General features: G+C 36.9%; 1 protein-coding gene across 2 annotated transcripts in view; it reads left to right on the plus strand.

Annotated features, from left to right (window-relative positions):
• The first annotated feature begins 4,355 nt into the window (after positions 1 to 4,355).
• Positions 4,356 to 23,536, plus strand: part of LOC139938341 (signal peptide peptidase-like 3) — a 49,503-nt gene continuing 30,322 nt past the window's right edge. For both annotated transcript variants that reach the window (XM_071933796.1, XM_071933797.1), the window contains exons 1-4: positions 4,356 to 4,854; positions 9,308 to 9,385; positions 18,418 to 18,521; positions 21,741 to 21,857. In XM_071933796.1, the coding sequence (XP_071789897.1) occupies positions 4,829 to 4,854; positions 9,308 to 9,385; positions 18,418 to 18,521; positions 21,741 to 21,857 (325 nt within the window). In that variant the 5' untranslated portion in view covers positions 4,356 to 4,828. The remainder of the gene's footprint in view (positions 4,855 to 9,307; positions 9,386 to 18,417; positions 18,522 to 21,740; positions 21,858 to 23,536) is intronic.

The raw sequence follows: 23,536 nt of genomic DNA on the forward strand, positions 1-23,536 counted from the left end.
ATCTATGAACTCACTATGAACACACCTACTGATGAATAATTCATGAGTTAATTTGCGTGTATCTGATAACTGATGAGATAACACCGTTAATCAGTGGCAGTTTAGCTGCTTAAACCGTATTAATTATTAAGAGGATTTAAGTGTAATCTTTGATTAATAATTTGTAAAATTATCTGTAATTTCAAAATTAATCATCAGGAAAAGACACCCCTCCAGTCAATGAAATGGAGCGGCCTGGTCTGTATGGACTCATCACACTAAGTGTAGTTCCTAATTTGTTAAAGGAATTTGTTTCAAGTCTGAAGGCGGGGGAGAGGCCAACCTCGTTTTCTCCCTAAAAATGTACAATTTGCACCCCACCTTTTGCAATTTCGTTTCAATTTTAATTAATATATAAATTCAGCTGAAAATTAGCGGGTACATAACGCAAACAAAGTTTGCTATATGACCAAAATGCGTGTTTGCCCTTTTGCAATAAATGCAGTAAAAAGTTAATTGGTGTATCTGTTTGTTAAAATAACCGTTTCGTTTTCCTGCAATGTCTACACATTAATTCCACATCTGTCATATTTCTGCTGGCGGGAAATCCACCCGCAAGAAATCATCACAGTGTTCCGACACCCACTTGTAAAAAGAACTCGTGGGCTTACTATTAGTACACTGAAATACATGGTTTTCAGCAACAAAATCATCTCAGAACATAACTTGTTATGGTCAAGGTACACCTCTGGTTTTTAGAACCGTATAAATGTAGATCACAATACAATACAGCTATCGTGTGAACATTTCATTCCAAAAGGTAGTATCGATGAAAATCTGGATCGGTTATGTCTATACGCAGGAAGAAAAATCCGTAACTGGGAGACTGCGTTTCTCAAATTGAATTTTGTTTAGATCCTTTTCTCAAAAAAACCCCCACCAAAAACATGACTTGTGTTGGGAACCATTTTCCAAAATGTTATACAATATTACCAGCTACATTATAAATAATCTGTCTAAGCGCATATAGAGAACAATGAAATAAAAAGTGAGATAAAGATACAGGATACAAAATAAGCAACTTAACAAAAAACAGCTTTAAACAAATGAGTTTTCAACAGGGACTTAAAACATTGAAAAGAATTAGCTTGGCGAATATGCACAGGAAGACTATTCCAAAGAAACGGTGCGGCGTAAGAAATTATATGTGGCCATAACACAATGGAAGAAGCTCTAGTAGCAGAAAGCAATGACTGTTGAGATGATCGTAAAGTCCGAGTAGGGGAATAATGATGAACAAGTTCAGATAACTAAGCAAGAGATTGACATGTTTGAGCCTTGAAAGTTAACTGCTTTTAACTGCATTGCTTCTTTCCAAATATTTTGGGAGTAATGATCGAAGGTATGCTTTGTGTAAGGTAAGGTTTGCTAAAGCCATTGGACACTTTCGGTAAACAAATTATTGTCCGAGGCTCACACTTCGTGTACCACATCTTACATATAAAATAACCTGTGAAAATTTAGGCTCAATCGGTCATCGCAGTCGGGAGAAAATAACGGGAAAACCCACTCTTGTTTCCCCACGTTTCGCTGTGTCATGACATGTGTTTAAAATAAATCCGTAATTCTCGCTACCGAGAATTGATATTGTGTTAATGTTTTCTCAAAAAGTAAAGCATTTCATGGAATATAATAACAAGATAATTCTTTCACCATTACCTTCTGTAAACCCTATAAATTATTTGCAAATCTGTGAACTTTTTTTGGTTTTCTGTACCGAAAGTGTATAATAGCTTTAACAGCAGCAATAACAACATCAATGTCACCCGTCAAACAAAACTAAGAATCTCAACCCATCGTTTCAATAGTTACTTATTTGATGACACATCCAACAGATATTATCAGTTTTGGGTGTGTGGCGAAACCCTAAGGGGAAAACCCACGCAATCGGATAGGGACTGGAAACCAAATCCACATGCAAAGTTGGATTCGAACTGGGGTCCAAAGCTTTGACTGTGATGTGAAAGTCGATTTTGTTTTAAGACAATGGTTAATGTTATTGTTTGTTGAACCGTTGCACAGAGAATTTCAACTGTTTTTATAATGATGTGTTTGGGAATGAAAGGGCAATTTACAGGCAAGGGGAAGTGTCGTAGGTTTTTTAAAGTCAGTATTTATATGATGTACTTTTCGTTGATTAATACCTTCAAAGGCAGTGTACACTATTGGTATTATTACTCAAAATAATTATGATCTTGGTGACGAGTAATGGGGAGAGGTTGATGGTATAAAACATTGTGGTGAGAAACGGCTCCCTCTGAAGTGTCATAGTTTTTCGAGAAAGAAGTAATTTTCCACGAATTTGATTTCGAAACCTCAGATTTAGAACTTGAGGTCTCGAAATCAACCATCTGAAAGCACACAACTTTGTGTGACAAGGGTGTTTTTTTCTTTCAATAATATTATCTCGCAACTTCGATGACCGATTGAGCTCAAATTTTCACAGGTTTGTTATTTTATGCATATGTTGAGATACACCAAGTGAGAAGGCTAGTTTTTCTATTACCAATAGTGTCCACTGTATTTAAACTGTCTAGTCTAAGAGATAGCAACCCCTTGATTCTAGTTCTGAATTTATTTTAGACATGAATCTTTTGAAAGATAAAAGTGTCTTCTTACGTCAGGCAATTCCGCATAGCATCAAATCAACTGTGTCAGAGAGTTAACCTAGGTTCTTGGCCCAGCCGGGCAATCTTTTATTTTATTTCAACAAAAACCAGATGGGTGTTGTGTTTGTAGTGTCTTTTTTTTTTGCAAAGAAATATCCAAGCCACCAGCGGAAGTATATAAGTTTTGTGTTCCCATGATACAAAGTTTATATGGTCACAGTTTGTACCATATGATTTCTTTGTGAATTAATTTCAGACACAAACTTGTCAGTTTTGGTTTCAACTTAATGTTATAGTTTCATTTTCTTCGGGTTGCCATTTTTCAGTCGATATCATGTTTCCTTCCTTTTAGATAAAAGAAACATTCTTCTGATTAGAATTCATCTTCACGAATTTTGTCTGCGATCACGTTCGAGTGTCAAGACTAGTTATTGAATGTAATTAATTTGCCTCCCCATTACACGCAATTATGCACGTTGTTTCAGTTGGATCTGGGTTAATGTTGATAAATGTTTTTTTGCTATTTCTGTGCCCATATCTCAAAGGTCAGCCATAAATAATGAATACACCTTGAGAAGAAATACTTTAAAAGTAGGTCTGCGCATAGTGCACTAGGGTAGCGAAGCACAAAAATATTAGCATATACTTAACCAATCATAAAAGGACCCCCCCCCCCTCCAAATATATTGCCCGCCCCTCCGGTCAGATCTGCCACCCATAATAGTGAGGGCGCTCTGTATCTGTGGCCAGGTATTTTCACAATAATTACGCATTACTCGTCTCTTCATAAGCGGGTTACACTGGTTTGGTTTTAACAAAAAATCTACGATTCGCCTGTGTTCAATTTCTATACTAGATTAGAAAACTAACAACTTGTTTAATGACGGTTCAAGATAAAAAGTTCAGAATTTAATTTTGTTTCTTAAATAGATTTGGAGACATACCCAGACTTCATAATTCCCACTGCCACCCCGCCCCTCACATCAAACACAAACCCGTCCCTCCGAACGCTCGTGCCAAATTCCACAAAAGCTATACAGTTTATTTTGTGTATAAACACATTTTGAAGGGAAAGGGGAAAACTTCATCAGTCAATATTATTTTAACTAGTAATAATTTCATCGACTTTGTTTTTGAATATGTTACCCAATTAGTTTCTATCGTGTATTACTTCAAAATAATATACAGTTGTTTAGGTTTTGTCAGGTGACTCACAACTCACTCCAACTAGCAGCTACTATAGAGTATAGTCACAGTGTTTCAGTGGTTGAACTGCATGACAATTGCAATTGCAAGGTTGTAGGTTTGAACCCCCCCCCCCCCAAGCTAACGGCTTATTACATAGTGACTAGAATACAATTTGTTATCTAGTTACTGAATCACAGTTTCTTGATTTGTGTAATTATTATACGTTTAGCAATGTTCGTATGAGAGAGATTGTTGTTGCCAGCTTGGTGTTTATTGTGGGAATTTGCCGGGTTCCCTTTCTTGGCAAATCAGGTAGCTTTTTTAATTGATTGGTATCAAAATATGAAGTCCGCCCTCTGTTGAAAAACACCTCCTTTTAAATAACTGGTTCTCGGTAGTAACAGCTGTGGCTTTACGATGTCGTTGAACACAAATCATAGGGCACCAGTTTAAATAAATAATAACATTAAATTCATTGGTACTCTGCAAATATAATGTTTTGGACACGACGAGATGACGGGAGACAATGAATGTGGGATTACATAGAAGTTGGCATCATTTTGTGCACGAAATCTTGCATTCAATTTGTACATGATCTGTGTGCATCTGGATTGTGAAGTTATAAACAAAAACAATAATTTCGGAAGGAATTTAAGCGTCCGGTTCTCACAAATGCTGTGAAGGATTATCCCGACTAGTTTCCCAGTGCGGTTCAAGGATCTCTTTGTTAAAAGAAGACACAGTCGGTGCAACATGAAGCCGAAAATTTGAGGTGTTTTTGCCATTTCTGTGGAGATTTAACTAGAAAGTCTAGATCATCGACATCGCTCTTTTACACAGCAGGAACCTGGAATTACAACTTGGGTACAAAAGAAATCCTACACTTGGGATGTTTTTATCAACATTATTATGAAGAATTACGACTTCAAACTAATGTAGCCAGCTTTAATCAGGATTTTTTGGTGACAGAAGTGGTTTAAATCAGCTGCAAGATGGCGGCGGACTCGTCGTACGATTGGTGAGTGTTTTATAGTGTTTCTTCAAAATTAATTTCAAATCAATGTGTAAGTGCTGACGCGCAGGGCTCGGTGTGTGCATGGAGTTACCTCCAAGGTGTGTGTGACTTTGTTTACAAATATAATATTTAGAATGCAATCATCATAATCTTTTTTTTTTTACAGAAACATTTGACAACAATTGTTATCAAAGGCTGACCAAGTTGTTTGAATCTGTGTCTTTGGGCAAATCTTGTCACCGGTACCCCTTGTCACAAGCCTTAAAAAAATAAAACAAAAATTCATTGGAATTGTATTAAATAAAGACAGTCAGCCAATGCCTATAGGGGTATTATATTGTATAGGATAGGCCTATATGCACAACAATTTCGTATTTGGATCTGTTAAACCACGTAACAGCCAATCTGAATATTTGTTCTTATTAATTAAGTAATTAAATTGAGGATTCTACTGGAGGAGAGCCTGGTTCGGATACGGGCATTTCATCACTCAGTAGTCATGCAGACATTAATGTTTAAATGCGGTCCGCGTTTAAATGTGTTGTTTCTGAGCACACAGCTTTTCACTCTGGATGTGACTTGGTTTTGGAGCTCGGTGTCAAAAGGTTTAATAAATTCAGAATAGTTTTTAAGCTCAAACTACAAACAAAATCGAAATATGTACTGCTCTTTTCCGACCAAAAATTATTACATGTAAATAATCTTCTTTCACAGTTTTATAGGCTATACAAAAAATAACACAAAATGTGTGTTTTTCTGAGATAAAAATAAGGTAGGCCTACTCCCTAACTATAGACGATGTGACCTTTGACATCACATGTTTACATCACATGTTTACAAAAAAAACAAAAAATCTGGACTTCCTGCAGGCATGATTGTACACGGCTCAATGGAAGAAAACATAAAATCTTCTATTTAATGGAGATTGCACTGTCGAGTTCTTATCAACATTTGATATGATGAATGGGGGCACATCACAAAACCTGTCCAGCTTTTACTTTCATAACTCTTGGATTTATGTGGAAATTATGACACAAAATGTCACCTGGTTTCTTTCAAGTGTGTACTGCATCTTTACCTCAAGGTTACTTTCAAACTGGGCATTAAATTTTGTTTGTTTTCCTTCTTAGTTTTAAATGAAATCAAATTTTAACATAATTTATTTCAACATAATGCACTCAGTTTCAAAAATCTAACATAAAACAATTAATTTTATTTTATTGAACAGTGTATCCAGTCTAAGACTATTTTCGCGGCAGGGTCATTGCCACGTGATAACGGCCACGTCTCCTTTAGCGCACAGCAACGATGGTTTTTAACGGACGTTTAAGAACGAGTCACTACTCTTTTATTACCATTCATAAATGCCCTTTGTTAAAAAACATTTAAAAAATACAATTATATACATTTTGACAATTTAAAACTCGAGGTTTGAAATATTTAAAAAAAAAACTTTGTGTAGAATCTGTTTATTAATGTGTGTATGCGCGCGCGCTTAGAAATAGATTATGCACGCGCTTAGAAATAGATTACGCGTGATCATATTGGCGTACGCGTGCACCCGACATGCGGAAGCCAGCCGGTTATAAACAGCTCTAGCTGGTCATTATCAACCGTTTAAACACTCTCACGTGACGTGCTCTCCACCAATAGGAGTAGGGCAACTGTCTGGGGTATTTATGAGTCTTTAATTAACCTAAGTCTGGCCAACAGGTTATATAATAGTATTTTTAAAACTAATGTTTGCACTCCATTTGTTACAAAGTTTCTGTGAAATGCTCAAAGTAGTCATCTACACATGTAGTTCTCCCACCACCTGTTGAAGAATGGCACACCAGTCTATTGCAAAGACCATGCAGAGTCCATACAATGTATAGTCACAGCCCACAAATTGAACACTGTCTATTGTCCAACAGAAACAGGGGGCAAGGTTGCAGCTCAAGCAAAACAAAATCATCAAATTGTTGAACATTGTTTTATAAATACTTTATTTGAAACATGTAGGGAAACACAGGCACACAGCGCTACCAGAAGCTCGCTCAGTCCATGGAGCAACACTGAATGTTAGTAGGATTCAATCGCTACATTACACACCACATGCACTATTACCATAGAGAGCTCTATCTCTCCAACAATTGTAGCTGATAATCAATGAGGTGCAACCAGGTTTAACTCAGGGCTTTTTCTGTTGAACAATGGACAGTGGAGAAGGCCAGGATTTTACCATTTGTTTGATTCCAGAATCATTCATGCATGCAAGATTCACAATGAAGTCTAATGCCAGCTGTAGTATGCAACTGATACACAATGGGCCTACATGTTGTGGGAACCACACTTGTGGATTGCGGAAACCCCAGCTCCAACATGAGTCACAGTGAAAGCAAATACTCTTTGTTTGACAAGTTACTGATTTGAACTTTGTTCTCGGATGATGTTGTTATATGGGTACTACATGTATCTTCAGGAGAAAGGACAAGATTAAAGGGCTCCATGATCACAATGGACTTTTTTCCCATTTATTTGCTGTACTTCTCTTCAACTATTGTTTACAAGCTAGGTCACGTTAAAGGTCATTGGCATAGCGCCCTCATTTTTTTGTATTAAGTCAGTTGGTTTATTAAGCCATGTTACCATTTGACTTTTTATTCCGCAGCCACACAGTGGAAAGTTACCGTGGCTGGATTAGGTGTAGTTCTATCAATGCATTCCCACCTGGACTTTAATTCCAAGACGGAACAGTTAACTCGCTCTCCAAAACTGGTAGATCGTCACACATCGGGGGTGCTGTGCACAGTCACCTTTGACCCAAGCAGGATCTGACGTGTCTGTGACGTAGTTTTCGCGCGCAATTATTCGCGCAGCATTTTCACATTCGTCTAGCCCAATTAAAGGAACACGTTGCCTTGGATTGGACGAGTTGGTCTTTGAAAAGCGTTTGTAACCGTTTGTTATAAAATGCATTGGTTAGAAAGGTATTTTAAAAGTAGAATATAATCATCCACACAAGTATTACACACAAGTATCACTCGAAATTGCGTGGTTTTCCTTTTACCTCGTCGACAAACACGGTCTGCCATTTATGAGAGTCAAATTTTTGACTCCCATAAATGGCCGACCGTGTTAGTTCGCAAAGTAAAAGGAAAACCACGCAATTTAGAGGCACATTTGTGTGGATCATTGTATTCTTCTTTTAAAACATCTTTCTCACCATGCATTTTATAACAAACGGTTACAAACACTTTTCAAAGACCAACTTGACTGATCCAAGGCAACGTGTTCCTTTAAACTCCTCACAAAATCGATCAAATCTGCCATATTTCTTACCAAAAAAAACTTAGAAGTGAAACTGCAGCAACTGGACAAGATTGAAAATAGCGTTGTTTTTGTATTGCATGGTACATGTACACACGCTGAATATGGAATGATGGTCAGTGCAAAGCAGACAGGGAACCATCTTCCATGTTCGTGCGCCTTCTGTGTGTATACAGGAAGTGGTGTTATTTGCGTAGCGTTTTACACCCTGGTCGTGGTAGGTTTACAGCGTGGAGCGTTCCCATTGGACTTTTTATCGGCCCTGATAACTTACCGTGGCTGCGTGAAAGTCTACCGCGACCTCATTTGGCCTGTAAACCTGTAGTTTTACATGACGATCGCATTGAGTTGACAGGGAGGTCATTTTAACATGCGTTCCAATTGGATTTAATATTGTCATTCAACAAAAAAGTCGTGGTACTATAGCAAAAATAAGTCCAATGGGGACACGACTTAAGTTTTCCCATTTGAGCGAGGGTTGGCCTATGTAAATATTCCAAGTGTAGACACCAGTAAGATCTATGGTCTTGGTTAAATATAATCTAAAATGCAGACACAGCTTAAGATTTGTACTTGAAACTTGTTTACATACTGAAAGTACATATTGTGTAATGTGATGTGCCGTGTAAAGATTATCAACATAACATTTGAAGTTCCTTTCTTGATAGATAAAGCAATGGAAACACTAAACCCCTATACACACTGCACTTTGTAATACACACTGTACACTCTGTACAATTGTTGTAGTAAATGATTAGATTTATAACCTATTGATCACTTGGTGTTGCATGATCATGCAGAACAAACCTCCACACAATGTGCATCTTCTATTTCCACCATTTTGGGAGTCAATTTCTTTGCATACATTTTAAATCTCCAAACAGTGTAGACAGGATAGGCGCATGTAACAGTGCACTGTCGCTAAATGGGTCAATAGGCAACCTGTTAGAAAAATAAACAGTCAACCAGCTCACTTTATAATCTTTCCAAGATTCGGGCCTGTACATGTATGCTTCGTTTTTGAAAGGGCAAGGGCACCAGGGCATGTTTTTCCTTTGTAAAGGGCACCCAATGAGAAAACTGTAAATTTGTACTGCCCAGTTGGTATTTTATTTCATGCTTGAATTGTTTTGTATTTCTCCAGGGCATATTCCATGGTGGATTCATCCAGAGTGTCCACATTTGTCATCTCCATCTTGCTTATTGTCTACGGCAGCTTCAGGTAAGAACTATAATCAAATTTGCATCAGGATTAAGAATATTTGTTGTTGTTGTATACACCGATGTGTGTTAGCACTCGGGTGGGATTCGAACCCACGACCCTTGCAATTCAAAAGCAGTGTCTTACCAACTAGACTACTGCATAGATTGCCTGGTAGCTAGAGGCAGTTCGAATCCTATATTTATTATATTATTATTCTTTATCCCCGATGCAAATTTAACATCTCTTATATCGTTGCGGTACCCGCTCAACTGCCAAAACATAGGATTCCAACTGCCTCTAGGTACTGGGCAACCTCGGCAGTCTAGTTGATGTAAAGGAATATATTATCTACATAGGTCGGACATTATACTTTAAAGTATACATGTTGCACAAGACTCATCTCAAAACATTTCTGTTCAATTCATCGTATTCATAATTATTCTTTTGTTCCTTTGAGCGCTTAAAGACTTTCTTTTGGAGGTGTTAGGCGCTACAGAATTGCAGATGTTATTATTACTGTTATAACTTGCAGGATATTTAAATACTGTAGTGCTTAGAAACATTTAAGCTCTAGTGTTAAACGCAGTATGTTCAGATAACATTATTGTTACTATACTGAATTGCTTTCATCCAAAACGCAAACACACTGCTTCCTATTTTGCCAAGATTGTAGACATAAATTTATCCATCATCCCACAACCAGAGTCAGTGAACCATGACATTGAATTCTCTCCCAACCCCTGCCATGCATCAAGGATTATTCAGGCTGTTGGGAAATTATTAATAATTTGATTCCCTTGTGGGCTTAGGCAAGTTGGTTTGCCCTGCTCCCATTTAATAACTTCCATATAAATTATTCATCTAGATGCGTGACTGATGGACTAAAAGACTATAGCTTGTTACTCTTGTTAATCTTAATGCTTATATTTGTGAATGGTGAGCACTGACAAGAATTGATCTGAGATACTAAATACTACATGTCTGAAAGTGAAGCTGTTTGCAACAAACGTACATGAAACCACTTTAAAGGATAATGTTGCTGTTACCTAAAACTATGACATATTTCCAAACGAAGCTATAACCATTTTAACATTCTAAATCAAAGGGAAGGTCAGTTGTGCCCCCCCCCCCCCCCCCCCCCCCCCCCCCGTCAAAAAAAAGAGGGAAAAAACAATACAACAGAAGCCCATTGTTTGGAATGAGCAATGATAATGTGAGCCTAGACTAGTCACCTCCACCAATGTAAGAATTGGAAATGGTCTTCAGATGTTCTTTAGGAAACACTGTGGTGGAGCTATGTTTTTTTCAATCCCAGGCCTGATACTTCACGGAGGCAACGGAGGCAATTGCCTTCGTTGCCCCTTGTCATTGCCTTGGTGCCCTTGAAATGTTACAGTAGAAATTTACAATATCCTCATAGGGTGCCCTTTGCCAAAGAGAAAATGCCTTGGTGCCCTTGCCCTTTCAAAAACGAAGCATACAGCCCTGCAATCCGCTGGCCAAATGAAACTGAATTCACTGATGTATACATTAAGTTCCTTTCTTTCACTACCTTCAAGTTCATGCAAGTTTACAATTTAATCTAAAACGAAGAGGCCCTTGGAGTGTCTGTTTCCAAATGGGAATTAAGTTTCAGTGTGTTTCAGAGTGTTTCTAGTCACTAGTGAGTTGTTTGGAATCTCTGCAAATTAAAAGCTGTAACCTTTTTAAATTGTTTTTGTATTACTACCATCTGTTTTTTTTCTCCAAATGTTCATATCAAATGAATATCTTGATTTAAAACTTGTTATTCAAAGGATTCAATAAATCGATGTAACATTCAAAGCAAAAAAAAAAAAAAAAGGTCTCTGACTCATCACATGGAGATTGTAATCAAATGTTTATCACCAGAAATCACTGTACAATTTACAATATGGATGAAAATACAGTTTATGGACCACTATTAAATCAGTACATCAATATTAATTGCATTATTCGGCTATGTTTGGAACAGCAGCTTGGGTTTCAAGTTTTGGCTTCAGGTGCAGCCTTCATGAGCAGCATGTTCCTTTAATGGAGGTGATTTCACTCTCAGCCTTTATTGTACCCAGGCAGTATTCTAGACAGGAAGTTCACACATTTCCAGTAGCGCTTTGAAGTCACAACCAAAGCTTCTTAATTTGGACATGACCTTCTTGTCACCTTAGTCTTAGATTCCAAACTAATTATTGAGAAACGATGGAGGATTGGACTGGTGTGCAAAGTCGTCAATAATTAATGTCTTATCAAGTCTGTCAAACCTTCCACTGTAACCTCAATGGTAGTGAAAGCTAAGGTGATGTCAATCCTTACGTCATTATACTGCTGAAATATTAAATGATAAGTTTCCACCGTTAAAGGCAGTGGACACTATTGGTAATTACTCAAAATAATTATTAGCATAAAACCTTACTTATTTGGTAACAAGTAATGGGGACAGGTTGATAGTATAAAACGTTGTAAGAAACGGCTCCCTCTGAAGTAACGTAGTTTCCGAGAAATAAGTAATTTTCCACCAATTTGATTTCGAGACCTCTGATTTAGAATTTGAAGTCTCGAAATCAAGTATCTGAAAGCTCACAACTTCGTGTGACAAGGGTGTTTTTTCTTTCATTATTATCTCGCAATTCCGACGACCAATTGAGCTCTAATTTTCACAGGTTTGTTGTTTTATGCGTATGTTGAGATACACCAAGTGAGAAGACTGGTCTTTGACAATTACCAATAGTGTCCAGGGGTGGATTTCACAAAGAGTTAGGAACAGTCTTATCTCGAGTTAGGACCAGTTACTCGTCCTAACTTAGGACTAGTATATCTCCTAGGACTAGTCCTAAGTTAGAACTAGTCCTAAAGTAACTCTTTGTGAAATCGACCCCAGGGTCTTTAAGAGTCCCTGCCTGTAAGAGTGTACCAAGTGGTGATTCATGGGTTCTCAGATCTTCTTAAAAATTAGAGTGATACATCATCATACCAAACGAATAAATCCAAAATTTTAGTTTGCTGACGCTTTCGGTTTTGGAGTTACCAGTTATCAAAGTTTCGGCCTAAAAGCCCTCGAGAAACGAATAGTACATTCCCTGTAAGCACAAAAATGTGCGCCAAGGTCATCCCAACAAAAGTAAAACATTTTTTGAAACCTCCAGTTAGGCTCATAACAAAAGTAAAAAAAAAAAATTGGGATCTCGTTGGCGCATCATGTTACGCGCACCTGAACCTTTGACGAACAGTGCCCTCGTGCCATTTTTAACGCCTCATAACTCAGCGCGCCTATAAGATCCCATGAATTAAACAAGTTCAAATGAAAGAGCTTGCATCCCTAAAACAAATTTAAGTGCAAAGTGCGTGGGATCTCGTTGGCGCAGAGAGATAATAGAGGTCAAAGTTCAAATTTTACCAATATATTGCGTATTCGCACCTCCGTAACTTCGTGAGTCAACAACAAAAAATTGTTTTTATGGCAACTGGGTATTGGAACAGTTTTCATCTAATGACAAATGAAAAAAGAATCTTGGGATCTCTGCAACTTGCATGTCAAAAGATTTTTTGAAAATTTTCTAAAGTATTGTCATTCCACACATTTTGGCCTAAATTGGCACAACATTCACTTTTTTCATCACTGTAAGTATCTATGCCAACAAGGTCCCATCAATGTTTTCTTGTATTTGGTTAAGTTGAGTGTTCCTAAACAGATTTCAATTGAAAAATAATTGGGATCATGTTGGCCCACCAATATAACAAAGGTCAAAGGTCATATGAAACTACACTACTGCCTATTTCGGGCGATTTTGCGTCGTCTAGAAATCCACGCGCCAATATGATCCCATTAAGTTGTCTGCATTTTATGATTATATAGATTCTCAGCAACACATAAAAAGCAAAAACCAAATGGGATTTGAGTGGCGCTAACAAATATTACAGATCAAAAGTTCACAATACATGCCTATACACATTGTACTTATGCATTGCTGTGGCAACCGAAAGTGAGAAATATCCCCCAATTTCAAAATGTTGGCAAACCATGAAGGGGATAGGTCTCCAAAATGAATTTTAGTCAAGATATAGACTGGACTTGTTTTTACAAATGGTGTTAGTTTAATGTTGGTTGGTAACTGTTGCCAAGGTCAAAGGTTACAAAGAATATGGGTGTTTTTTATATTTCTGTCAAGAGCCAACTTCAAGTCCAGTCTATCTCTCAATCAATTGGGGGATATTTCTCACTTTCGGTTGCCACAGCAATGCATAAGTATAGGCATGTATTGTAAACTTTTGATCTGTAATATTTGTTAGCGCCACTCTAATCCCATTTGGTTTTTGCTTTGTATGTGTTGCTGAGAATCTATATAATCATAAAACGCAGACAACTTAATGGGATCATATTGGCGCGTGGATTTCTAGACGACGCAAAATCGCCCGAAATAGGCAGTAGTGTAGTTTCATACGACCTTTGACCTTTGTTATATTGGTGGGCCAACATGATCCCAATTATTTTTCAATTGAAATCTGTTTAGGAACACTCAACTTAACCAAATAAAAGAAAACATTGATTGGATCTTGTTGGCATAGATACTTACAGTGATGAAAAAAGTGAATGTTGTGCCAATTTAGGCCAAAATGTGTGGAATGACAATACTTTAGAAAATTTTCAAAAAATCTTTTGACATGCAAGTTGCAGAGATCCCAAGATTCTTTTTTCATTTGTCATTAGATGAAAACTGTTCCAATGCCCAGTTGCCATAAAAACAATTTTTTGTTGTTGGCGCGCGAAGTTACGGAGGTGCGAAAACGCAATATATTGGTAAAATTTGAACTTTGACCTCTATTATCTCTCTGCGCCAACGAGATCTCACTCACTTTTCACTTAAATTTGTTTTAGCGATGCAAGCTCTTTCATTTGAACTTGTTCAATTCATGGGATCCTATAGGCGCGTTGAGTTATGAGGCGATGAAAATGGCACGAGGGCACTGTTCGTCAAAGGTTCAGGTGCGCGTAACATGACGCGCCAATGAGATCCCAAATTTTTTTTTTTACTTTTGTTATAAGCCCAACTGGAGGTTTCAAAAAATGTTTTACTCTTTCTGGGATGACCTTGGCGCACGTTTTTGTGTTTACAGGGAATGTACTATTCGTTTCTTGAGGGCTTTTTGGCCCAAACTTTGATAACTGGTAACTCAAAAACCGAAAGCGCCAGCAAACTAAAATTTTGGATTTATTCGTTTGGTATGATGGTGTATCACTCTAATTTTTTGGAAGAAGATCTGCGAACCCATGAATCACACCCCCCCCCTAATTTGGTACATTCTTACAGGCAGGGACTCTTAAAGCTTCCCATGCAATTTGATTTTAAAGCTAATAATTATGTGGTTTACATAGACACAGTGTACTGTATAAAAAAAACCTCAACAAATAAGTGTAATTAGTGACAAAATATTTCCTTAATTGTTAGTTATGTACTTCTGAAACTGCAGGAAAGAGTTATTTAATGTGGTTGTATGTAAAAAGAAGAAGAAAAAAACAAGTTATATTTTGTGTAAATTTAATTACAACCCTATCTTCCTTGATTGATTTAACAAATTCAACACTTTGTGGTAACTCAAGACACAAACTGTTGAACTCAGATGATGGTGCTACCTCGCGAGTCCTTTTGTAGAGTGACTCAGGAAAGGAGGATATTAGAGACTGTGGGCCTCACTCTAGTCAAACTGCCTCTAGTCTTTTCCAACTAAAAACTCAATCAGCCTTCTTGACCGATTGTGATTAAACTCTCTTGAAGAAAGCATTGGTTTAAAACAAACTTGTTCTCAAACAAAAATCAACTGCATGTAATCAGTCGCAATCTTACCAAGTGTAAAAACAATTTTGTGCTGAGTGGAATTCCATAACATGCTGAGCAGAATTCAATAACATGCTGAGCACTTTTCTTTTCATAATTGGGTCCAGGTTACTCATCAAAAACACACTTAAAATTTACAAAAATGGAATGGAATTTCATACAAGTTTTCAGCTCATGGTAAACAATAAAAAAGGTCAAATAAAATGTTTGATGACAAACTGAAATTGAGGTTTTCCAATTGAATATCTGCACTGCTGGCTTGCTGCCTGGGGGCTGCAGTAGTATCCCCTTACCATAGCAGTAGATGCTCAGTGCTTGCTAAAGTGTCTCTAGCTAACACACTGTGATGTACGTGACAATTGTAGAATATAAAAGAGGTTGAACTTTTTCTCATGTTACAGTGACAGGGCTGAACATTTAGTGGCACTCGGTGCATAAAATGGTTGAGTTACGAGCGATATCGCTGTAGTGTATTGCACTCAGTGTGAGTGACAGCTACACTTGAGACATAGTGCTCTGGAAAAACAATATGCAAATTTCTATAAGATGTTTTCAAGGAAGATTGTTAATAAATCTTTGATTCCAACCAGCAGTGCTACCAACCAGTATCAATATTGGAATAGGTAACCTAGATTCACATGATAATAACAGGACATTGTTTATATTTACACAACTAGTTTTTACAATATCTTTATTTTGTATTATGGATAATTAATTAATTCATTTATTCAATCTTTTGTGTTAAAAAACAAACTGGCATCACAAAGCTGAATTATGTTGCATTACAAGAAAAGGAAGATGAGTTAAAAATGGCAAACAAGAAATATAAAATATAATTCTCAATGTGAGATATTGATAAACTACATTTAAATGTTATGCAATGCTCCATGCCAAACCCAGACACTTCCAGCCAAAAAATTAACACTTGGTAAACTTTCCCTTGAGTTTTAAATAATAACTTTGAGCAGGCGAGCGGTTTCTCAGGATTTTGCCAGACTTTAGGATTACTTTTAATTTCTTGGATCCTTCCACTTAAAGAAAATTTAAAGCAGTCACCAAAAGGGAGAAAGAAATAGTCCACATTGTGTCCATGATCTATAGTTCTGTATAAATTCTGTTGATATGCACATTCTTTTAAAAACCTACTGAATTGTAACATCTTAAAGTCACCTGGAAATATTTTTTTCTTCAAACATTAGAGTATATGTTTCTGAACAATAAAATCAGATATTCAACTTGTTTATCACATTGCATTATGCTAAAGATTTTTAAAAATGAACATGGTTGGTGTTTATGAACATGTAATGTCTCGTTGTAACCATATCAACATCTCGTTATAGGATGTTTGAGGTCAACTTGCTTTCAGTCCCCCCTCCAATGCTTTCAGCAAGTACATCAGTAGAAACTTGTATACACAATTAGTCTTTTCTACACCTGAGGGGAATAATAATAATCCCAGCGACAACTGTTTCATCAAAATGTTGTGAAGGAAAAAGCATTGGTGTGATTGCTAGGACTGTAGATAATTGCTCGCTGTCGGGGCTAGGTAGTAGCTCGACATGTAAACTCACTAGCGTTTCCTGTTTTGTGCAACCCTGAAGTTTGCCAACAGCAAAATGGCTGGCAATGAATTCTCTTGAATGAGCTGATGTGGAAATAAGTCTGATTGACATTATTTGGGGTTCTAATAGTTCCTTGCTCTAGATGTTTTAGATTTCGGTGAATGCATTCATAGAAATGTACAGCACTATGTTATGACCTGGGAACAGAATAAAAACCTAGAGGCTTATAAATGACCCAGTGATATTAGATCGTTAGTGAATATTTACTTCTTTCTTGATGTTGGTCATTACATGGTTTGATCACCAAGGGATTGAACTTGACCCATCTATCACTACCTGCCATACTGTATTTCATAATTCAAAATGTTTTTTTTGTTCATTTAAAAAAGATCTCTTAAATGTTCAGCCTACATGTAAGTTATACCCAAAATTCTTGATTAAAATGATAAAGTAGCCTTTGTTACAAATTTTAAAGCAATTGTTTTTTACAAACATGAGCTTTTGTAGATATAACTCATTTAAATGTACAATCTAGTTACAATATAAAATATGTGCATGAATTAAAATTGAATTAGCCATAGTTTGATAATACAAGTACATAGTTTTTAATATAAGGGATTTGAACAGAATGATCAGTTTTTTATTCTTCCCAAAAAGGGCATTCATCTCTTTCAAGTCTGAACTTCTGTCCAAGGATTGAAACCTCATAATCAGGAAAGAGAAGTGCATCTCTGTCCCTAGTCAGCTCAGGATTGAAGTATTGAATTAGTTATTTTGATTGTCACATGGATAATAAGGCTGAGTAGTTCAAACCTCTAGGGAAATAAGCCTTAGAAATGACAGGTAAATGATTTATACTGTTATTAATATTATTAATAATATTTATTGGTCTTTGAATAGTGACAATCAAAATTAGATTTGCTTTGATTTGATTCCCAGCATAACATTATATTATTATAATAGCTTTGTCTAAAGTGCACACGATTTCACGTTTTACTTAGACCTGAGATTCAATGTTCAATATGTGCATGAGTCATTGAACCTTGTTCTGATTACTATGCCATGGCTACTAGTGAAATTTACTCCTCGACTAGTAGCCCCTCAAATAGTTGCGTCTTCCACTAGTTGCAGCCCAAGATTCATTGCAGCATAATGTTTGCCACAGGCACAATATTGTAAATTGTGGACACTGATGTCTGATTCTTTTGTAAGTAAATTATGTTGTTGTGTATACATGTAGTTTTGAGTGACACAATTGGTTCACCAAACAGGAAGTCGTGGCTAATTTTGTCAGAGCTTTGACTATTTTTATAGTAGTCAAGCGGCACGATTAACCGAGAAGTTGAAAAACAGTAGTTGTGACTCAGTACGACAATAGTCTCACTAGTCGCCCAGGCTGACTGATTACTTTGTTTTGAATTTGAAGTCTAAAGATGACTACTCGGCTCTTGTAGGAACTTTTGAAATTACAGTTACTTACAATTTTATTATGCAATATTGTAATTATGTGGTTTGCGGTAACACCATGTAATGATAATCGCTAAATGAGTTCTAAAAAGAACCGTTGGTTTCAATAATGTAATTATTTCATTTCTTTTTCACACCACAAATGTCATGTTTTTATTTCCACCATTTTTAGATCTTTGAATATGGATCAAGAAGAAAAGGAGAAGAATTTAAAAGAAGACAAAGACGCTTTAGCACAAGGTCCCAATCCAAATGCCGCTCCAGTAAATGAAAATGGTAAGGAAGCCTTTTCAACACCTTTCTCCTTTTTCACAATAAATCTACAGAAAATACCAGGGTTAAATTTTATATTAATCTATAGAAAATACTGGGCACCCTTAACAATGCATTGTTGCCTTGATGTGTTGTGGCCTGGCAGTCTATGTCCACTGGATCTAAGCTCTGGTGTTGTCAGCTTAGTTAATTGTGGGTTCGAATCTCGGTTATGACACCCGCTGTATCCTTGAGCAAGGCTGTCACTTAATAAACCATATGATGTAATTGCTTTGTCAAAATTGGAAAAGTATTGCATTCTGCTCTACCAGCCAGGTTCCTAGTGGATGATACCCATGCCTACATCCTTACAGACTATGAAAGGGGTAACCCTGTTTCAGCCCTACATGTAGGAGTAGGTGGCTCCTAGTGGATGATACCCATGCCTACATCCTTATGGACTATGAAGGGGGTAACCCTGTTTCAGCCCCAGGAGTAGGTGGCTCCTAGTGGCTGATACCCAAGCTTACATCCTTATGGACTATGAAGGGGGTAACCCTGTTTCAGCCCCAGGAGTAGGTGGCTCCTAGTGGATGATACCCAAGCTTACATCCTTATGGACTATGAAGGGGTAAACCCTGTTTCAGCCTAATATACATGTAGGTAGCAACGTTCCCCTGGTTGGGTGAATAGCCCAAATGTAGATGTCGCCTTGAAGTGGCCGTCAAGCTTTGTGATGTCAGGCAATTTCTCATAAAACAACATAATACATATAGAAATCAGCCTCAAATTCAGTGAGCCTCTATCCTGACTATGCGTAGCTAGTATCATTTGATTAAGTTAAAGTCTTCTTGCACTGTAAATCTTTCAGTGAGAATTTATATGACTTTTCCATGAAAGTAGCTTTCCATTAAAGTTTATGAATGCACTTGGAGGGAAGGTGTTCCTTTGTTGAGCTGTTTGTTCCCAAAAATATAAAGACCATGGTACAGTTTCATTGTTATAACGTAGATATTGTGTTTAGAGAATGTTCAACCTTGGACCGATCTGAGGTCACCTTTAGCAATGCAGTGTCACTGTCCACTGGACAGGGTGTGCTCTGACCATTCATAATATAGTGTACCTGTACACATCTTGCATGTATCTGTACACACCTTGCAACTACTGTAGGACACAGAGTAAATTTCTACCCATAGAGGTACTTTCCATCCTGTAATTTGGTTAAGTTTGAGATAAATATCTTGTTTTAAAGCAAGCTGTGAATGGTTTGTCAAATCACCTCCACCCCCCAACCCAGAAAAACAAATCTCACACAAAACTTGCTTTAAGTGCTCTAAGTGCTCTTTAAGTTTCCTTAAACAAGTTTTGCAAGAGACATTTCATTCACTGAAAGGTTTGGATCTGTTCTCAAACCAATTACAAAAGAGGTTAATACTGATAACGAGCTCTTGTCGTTCATTGGATGTTTTGACTGGTTCCTTATGAAAGCAGAACATCCGATGTGTACAAGCTACATTGTACATGTATGGGGTGCAAGTCATGATAAGATTATGAGTATCATGTTGCCATCGACTCCTGAATAAATTTTACTGGATAATATCATTGCCAAAAAGCAACAATTTGTGTATTTAACTTCCATTAATAAAGGCCTGGTGGCCAAAAGGGATAAATTACATGTAAAGGGCACTGCAATTATGGCAGTAAAGTAAAAGATAATTATTCGAGGGGGCACCATGGTTGCAAGGGCATCGATGACACTGGCTAACAATTGCTAGCCTGATGTCATATATTAGAGTTTTCTTGTCTGTGTACCATAGTTCCATACTCAACAGGTTTTTATCACCACTCCATTCTGCCAATCTGATCAGGATTAGCGCGTACTTGAAAATTACTGTATTTATATCTGTTCAGTAAACCTTTCATGTGTCATTGTTGTAGTATTCTACTGTCAACTGTCAATCAGAAGTCTAGCCTGAGTAGGCCTAGACTTGTGAGTAGGCCCAGACTGAGTAGGCCAGGCTGGTCTTGTGTAGTGGTGGAAGGAAGTTCTTACAAAATGTATAGCTCCATGCTCACATCATTATTGCTTCCAGGCTTGGTGTGTATACACACTGTAGATGTGTACCTTGAGTTATTAATAGATCGTACAATTCTTTTAATATGACTGATGTACAGAGTAAGAGAGGAAGTGCACTATGAGGGTTGTTTGGGAGACTTCAAGGCTACATCTACATTACAGCATAGGTGACACTACACATGGCATTAATGTAGAACCAGTGTTTAAAAATGTGTGCAATCTCAGAATACAATGGGACATTATCTTATTCATGTCCACTGGCACTGTAGCCTTGCTAACAAGTACAACATGCACTTGGTCCCCCCCCCTTCATGAGACAAACACAAATAATTGTCTGTCAATCCTATAAATAAATCAAACATTTTGTGTATTGTTTTTTACTGGAAAGTGAGGTGTCTAAACAAGGACATCCTTGGTCTATCCAAACACACAATATTCACACATATATAGATAATATCCTCAAGTACATGTACATACGTAGATAGAAACTCACAGGTATCAGGAATCTAGATTTCTGAAACTGTGATCCATAAAATGTAAATCACTGAAGCCCTCAATCTACAATGTATCTCTACTCGACAGAATTTTTATAATATTCTACATACTGAGCAATTTACATGTGATAACAACATTTGTGACGATATAGAAACAAACAATGAACTATTTAAATCATTTTATTTGTGTTTTACTCATCAATGATTTGGTAAAACACAAATAATGACCACTTTGAGTGATATGTTTTTAAACTACAACTTCCTAGGTGATCCTTGGTGCGTTCGCTTTTTCTGTGGGGAAACCTTGGGAATATAGACTGTTCTAAGGGAGTCTTGTAGTTTTATTAGCCCAAGTAAAAGCAGTCAATATTTGTTTTATTATTGCCCATAAGTGTGCCTACATGTATAATGTCAGGGTGTCAAAAGGTACTATGGGTACACATGTAGTTCATTGGTTGTTGTGGGTAAAGTAAATTGTTTCTGGGTTATTAGCGGGTCAAGTTCGCTTTCTAGTAAAAAAATAAGACATACAAATTATTGCTGTGTTTTCTCCACTGCTATCTCAACACGGATTTTGTTCAAAAGTGTATTTAACTATACATTTTCCCATTATGTAATGTGGATACATTTTAACTGATTTCTTGCTCTCTTTTTTCCCTATTCTATACACAGTTCATAGTATAGATACAACTCAAGCGATGTTTTTGCCCGTCGGCGCTTCCATATCTCTTCTTGTTATGTTTTTCTTCTTTGATTCAATGCAAATGGTGTTTGCTGTTTGCACAGCAGGTATGTATAATAATACTAGTAAACTACAAGATACAGTTTGCCCCTTTTCACTCGCTCGCTACGAGGCGTGTGCACTCAATGGGGTAATAACACCCTCGTTACAGCCCTCGTTTCCCCTGCGTGCCTCGATGGCAATTTAGGGGCTGTACTGTAGGTAGGATTCGAACCACCAAACTTGCATCAATATCATCAAAACTATTATCAATATTGCTTAAAGCCATTATACACTTTCGGTAAACAGTATTGTCCAAGGCCCACACTTCGTGTATCACAACTTATATAAAATAACAATCCTGTGGAAATTTAGGCTCAATCGGACATCGGAGTTGGGAGAAAATAACGGGAAAACCCACTCCTGTTTTCGCGCGTTTCGCCATGTCATGACATGTGTTTATAACAAATCCGTAATTCTCGTTAACGAGAATTTATATTGTTTTACCGTTTTCTCAAAAAGTAAAGCATTTCATGGACTAATATTTCAAGAGAAGTCTTTCACCATTACCTTCTGTAAACCCTGTAAATTATTTGTAAATCTGTGAACTTTTTTTTTTTTTTTCTGTACCGAAAGGGTCCAATGGCTTTAAATGTATTTAAAATAGAAGAATTATTGGTAGCTTTTGTATTGAAAACTACTGAAAAATGTACTGTTCTCATAAAGGATGGTCAAAAATGATGTTTGAGTTTGAACTGAATTAAGTTAAAATAAATTGAATTGAATTAAATTGTTCAAATTGAATTGAAATGACAGTTTTATTTCATGCCATTATTCTTATACCATTGTGGAGCTAATTTGTAATGTGCTGTGTTTTTGAAACTGTATTGAGTATTTTGAATGTTCAATAGTTTTTAGTTTTCACTCATTTTGAATTTTGAACCCAGTGCACACCTGGATATCTTTGTCTAAACTTTGATCAAATAAACAAAATTAAATTGAAAATTGAAATGAACTTACTAGCAGTTCAATTAAGTAATTTATACAATAAAATAAAAAATCTACACCTGCTAATGCTGTTGGTATGATTATGAAAATGGAGTTTCAGCAAGAAATTGATCTATAAAGTTGCAATTTTTAATAAAAATATGCCAATCAATGATTCCCACAGAATCAACTTTCCCAATACAAACCTCAAGAGCCAGGGCAAGGACCTCCTGCACTGACTCAGCCAAGTTTGTTTGCTCTGAGACAAAATCAAGCATTGCTTAAAGCTACAATATGATTGCATCAGTGTTTACTTTGACATGATCCAGAGCTGGGTTTAAATTATGAAAATATTGAAAAGTCTACTCTAATGAGTCAATGACCTTTGCAGTCAGTTGTTGTCCAGGTGATGAGAAGAGTGGTTGAATGGTGGGGGAGGGTGGGGGGGGGGGGCAGACAGGCCTTTGAGTTTCATTCTTGAAAGGGCGCAGCAATTTTCCTCTGGTAACAGGCACTTATTTGTAATGGAACTTTGCAAAGGGTACCACAGAAAAAGCAGAGGGCACTATGGCAACTCATGGGTTATTTCACTATGGCAACTCATGGGTTATTTCACTATGGCAATTCATGGGTTATTTCACTATGGCAATTCAAGGGTTATTTTGAGGCCTGGAAATTAAGACCTTCCCTGAATTGGAGCTTGATTTTTGTGTAGAAAATCTTGCTGTCAATTTCTGATTTATTTAAAATAAAAATAATA

The sequence above is a fragment of the Asterias amurensis genome, chromosome 6 (assembly GCF_032118995.1).
Source record: "Asterias amurensis chromosome 6, ASM3211899v1".
NCBI classification, from domain to species: Eukaryota; Metazoa; Echinodermata; class Asteroidea; order Forcipulatida; family Asteriidae; genus Asterias; species Asterias amurensis.